The sequence below is a fragment of the Harpegnathos saltator genome, unplaced genomic scaffold, assembly GCF_003227715.2.
Source record: "Harpegnathos saltator strain DR-91 unplaced genomic scaffold, Hsal_v8.6 scaffold267, whole genome shotgun sequence".
Taxonomy (NCBI): domain Eukaryota; kingdom Metazoa; phylum Arthropoda; class Insecta; order Hymenoptera; family Formicidae; genus Harpegnathos; species Harpegnathos saltator.
In genome coordinates this window covers 141,253-145,438 of record NW_020230058.1, presented here as the reverse complement: position 1 = coordinate 145,438, position 4,186 = coordinate 141,253, and the positions used below count along the sequence as shown (strand labels likewise).

Sequence of the window (4,186 nt, the reverse complement as noted above, 5' to 3'; positions counted from 1 at the left end):
CTCACCCGTCGTATTCACCAGACATTGCCCCTTCCGATTATCATTTGTTCTGGTCGATGGCACATGGCCTGTCTAAGCAGAGCTTTACATCATATGAAGATACTAAAAATTGGGTCGATTCGTGGATAGCCTCAAGAGATGAAGAGTTCTTCCGACGTGGTATCCGAATGCTGCCAGAAAGATGAGAAAAAGTAGTGGCTAGTGATGGACAATAATTTGAATAAAACGTAATGTACTGTTCTTTCATAATAAATTCCTAATTTTTGATAGAAAACTTATTTGTACTCCTAATATTACCATGAGTTATTAGTTGTTGAAAGACGCGCCTTTCCTGACGAGAGAAACAAGAACTAATAGCTCTAGCAACCCAAGGAGTTACCCTATTGCAAGCGGCGGCCGATAGAGCGCGCTGACAAAAAAAAGAACCCAGTTGTATTTTTTACTGAGACTGTATAAGTCTGGCTGTAACCCAACATCTTCTTTGCGATTAAAAAGAAAGAGTTTGCTTTGGAGACAACGTTATCCGAGTTTTTTTTGAGTGTCTCCATTCTCGTGTGCGAACGTACGGTAGCAACATTCTGGCGACCGTGACAGGACTGGTTTTGTACTGTTGCTAACCGTTACGTAGTGAGGTAAGAACACATTCGAGAGAAGGGCAATCTTCGGATAATGGATAAATTGAAAATATCGCAAAAAGTGACGCGGATCGCGTTCACGCGGACATACAACGCTTTCTTGAGCGAGACGAAAAAAGGATCGCCGGACATAACCTCGTTGCGAGTCAATTTTGCATTGATTCGAGAAAAAGCGACGGAGCTCGGTGAATTGAGCCAGAAGATACAGGAGGCAATGATTGAAGCCGGAGAGACGGAAGAAGCTCTTTCTAGAGAAATGGAAAGCGCTGATGAATATATGGCAAGATATCATCGCGCGAAGATCGAGCTGACGCAACTATCCGAGACAAGGGAAACAGCGATGCAGGCAGCACAACCGCAGCCATTCCCAACGGTCGTATCGGCACAGGAAAACATACGCGCACTGAAACTACCTAAGATCGAATTGAGGAAATTCGGCGGTGAGATTAAAGACTGGCTGGCGTTATGGAGCACGTTCAAGAAAATTTATGACGATGCGACCCTAACGAGAGAGGATAAATTCCACTATTTATTGCAGTCGACAACAAAGGATTCTCGTGCGTACGAGATCGTTAACAGTTTCCCTCCTACCGCGGAAAACTATGAGAAGGCAATACAGAGCCTTAAGTCTCGATTCGGTAAGAAAGATCTCTTGATAGAATTTTATGTACGTGAGCTCTTGAAGTTGGTTCTGAGTAAGAATAAAAACGTATCGCTTACGACAATCTATGATAAACTTGAAACGCATCTTCGTGCACTCGAATCCTTGGATGTAACTACAGAGATGTGTGCGGCGATGTTATTCCCATTAGTAGAATCCTCGTTGCCGGAAGAAGTTTTACGGACATGGCAGCGGACAGCGACCATATCAGCGGATGTCCCTACAGTAAGTATCACGGCTAAAGATCGTCTCACGCACTTGATGACTTTTCTAGGAAAAGAAGTGGAGAGTGAGGAACGCATTCATATGGCTAAAACGTGCTTTGATATAAATGATGATCCTGCAAAGAATAAAAATAAAAAGAAGTCGAAAAGTGACTTGGATCGAGGTCAAGATGTGGCTACAACTGCTGGGTTACTCACGCTCAGGGATACAAATATATCTAAATGCTTGTTCTGCGAAGAAAGCCATGACAGTTTGCACTGTGAGAAAGCTCGAAGTATGCCCATGGATCAACGAGTCGAGGTTGTAAAAGGAAAACATGGTTGTTTCAAATGTCTGCGATCTGGACATAGTTATAAGAAGTGTCGCAGCAAAGAAAAATGTCCTTGGTGCAAAAGGGGGCACTGTTTGCTCATGTGTAGAAATCTTTCAAGTAATAGTGAGCCGAATCAAACTACGGGTAAAGAATCAGTCAAGCAAACCTTTAATGAAGAAAATAGTTGTCTCACTAACGTATCATTGGATGTCAAGGTATTTCTGCCAATGTTGAAGGTTAAGCTGCGAGGACCTAAGGGAGCTGTAGATGTGCGAGCTGTTATTGATACGGGTTCACATAAATCATACATTTTAGGACAGGTAGCTGAAGAGCTAGGTTATGACATCGTGGGCGAACAAACGATGGTGCATTTGCTGTTTGGTGGAATCAAGACCAAACCGCAAAATCATAAAGCTTGTTGGGTTTACGTGGATTGTCTGGACGGATCGTATCAATGCAATTTTATCGCTTTTAAAGAAGAGGTTATTTGCCGCAACCCTCCTAAAACAAACAGCGCACCATGGGCAGATATACTCAAGAAAAACCACATACGACTATGTGATACCGGAGAAGGAAAAGAACCTATTACTTTGCTTATTGGCGCTGACGTTGCTGGTTGGCTGTTCAACGAGAAAATTATTTAGCTGGATAATGGCGTGACCGCCATAGAGACTAAACTCGGTTGGACTCTGCTAGGTAAAAATCTGGTTGAACAAAGGAAAGAAGATGCTGCTCTGATGGTTATGTCTATGATGACACAAGAAGCAAGCATCTCGGATCTATGGAGATTGGATACTTTGGGTATCATGGATCCTATAGAGAGTATAACCAAAGAAGCACGTCAAGCGGAAGTGAAAGCATCATTTCGAGATACAGCTAAGAAGAACGAAGAAGGACGCTATGAGGTCCAATTACCTTGGAAGGAAAATCATCCTGCATTACAAGACAATAGACATGTCGCACAGAAAAGACTCGACACAGTAACGAAGAGGTTACAACAAGAAAGCTTATTCGAGGATTACAAAGCTGTCTTTGACGATTGGCTTTCTAAGGGTATTATCGAGAAAGTGAATGATGAGGAGATTGCTAACAAGAGCTATTATCTTCCACACAGGCATGTTGTTAAAGAAAGCAGTACGACGAAAATACGTCCAGTTTTTGATGCTTCCGCAAAAACAGAAGATTCGCCATCGCTGAACCAATGTTTGGAGACGGGACCTAACCTCATCGAACTCATTCCGGATATGTTACATCGTTTTCGAGAGAAGAAGATAGGAATAACAGCAGACATAGCTAAGGCCTTTCTTCAGATAAGCATCGCTCAAGCGGATAGAGATGTGTTGAGATTCCTGTAATGGGACTCCCTGGGGAGAGTTGAAACTTATCGATATCGGCGAGTAGTCTTTGGTGTGTCGAGCAGCCCCTTTTTATTAGGAGCAACAATTGAGTTACTTCTCGAGCAGGGTTTGAGGGCCTCTGATTCTCCACGCAGGAGACTTGTGTGTGAGAAATTGGCAAAGTCTTTCTATGTAGATGACTGCATTACTAGTGTTGACTCATATGACGACTTGCAGATCTTGCTTGAAGAAGCCATCGCCCTGATGAACAAGCTCTGTTCGATTTGAGAGATTGGAGGTATTCGGGCATGAAGGAACCGAACAACTCGACTACAGTACATGGCCTTCGGTGGGACACAGAAAGAGACACTCTAACCCTCATGGGACCCTTTCCAGATACAATTCCGAAAGAAATAACCAAAAGAGTCGTGCTTTCGTCAGTCCAGAAAGTGTTCGACCCCTTAGGCTTCACTTGCCCTGTGCTTTTGAAACCGAAATTGATGTTGCAGCGTTTATGAAACCAACATTTAGACTGGGATGCTGAAATCGATATAGACAGCAAAAAAGAGTTCTTAGAATGGATGGAACAGTTGAATCTACTCCTACAGTTGAAGATTCCTCGATGGATTTTTGGTGATCAACGCAATGGAGATGCCGTATCCTTTCATGTCTTTGTGGATGCGAGTAAAGATGCCTATGCTGCTGTTTTGTATATTCGAGTGCAAACTGACTAAGAAATCCAAGTACATCTTGTTGAAGCGAAATCGAGAGTGGCGCCGCGTGAAAAGAAGACGATACCACGCCTTGAGCTGCTCGCCGCGTCAATAGGAGCAAGGATGATGCACTCCTTCGATAAGGCGATGTCTTACAAACACAGCAAGAGATATTTTTGGAGTGACTCAACTACTGTCTTATCCTGGATACGTCATGAAAGACAATGGGCGGTGTTCGTGTGGAACCGAGTTCAACGAAATAAACGCAAACACGCTGCCACTCCGTTTTCGGTGGGTGATGT

At 43.4% G+C, this 4,186-nt stretch overlaps 1 protein-coding gene across 1 annotated transcript; it reads left to right on the top strand.

The window, feature by feature from the left end:
- The first annotated feature begins 669 nt into the window (after positions 1-669).
- Positions 670-3,689, top strand: LOC112588673 (uncharacterized). The gene is made up of 3 exons (XM_025299340.1): positions 670-2,449; positions 2,531-3,185; positions 3,422-3,689. Exons 1-3 carry the CDS (start codon positions 670-672, stop codon positions 3,687-3,689), a joined length of 2,703 nt encoding a protein of 900 aa, XP_025155125.1.
- Positions 3,690-4,186: the final 497 nt, after the last annotated feature.

Coding starts and splice junctions, on each gene's coding strand:
- LOC112588673 (XM_025299340.1), top strand. CDS start 670: ATGGATAAATTGAAAATATCGCAAAAAGTGACGCGGATCGCGTTCACG. Junction 2,450..2,530: donor TATTGGCGCTGACGTTGCTG/GTTGGCTGTTCA, acceptor GGACTCTGCTAG/GTAAAAATCTGGTTGAACAA. Junction 3,186..3,421: donor AGAGATGTGTTGAGATTCCT/GTAATGGGACTC, acceptor TCTTGCTTGAAG/AAGCCATCGCCCTGATGAAC.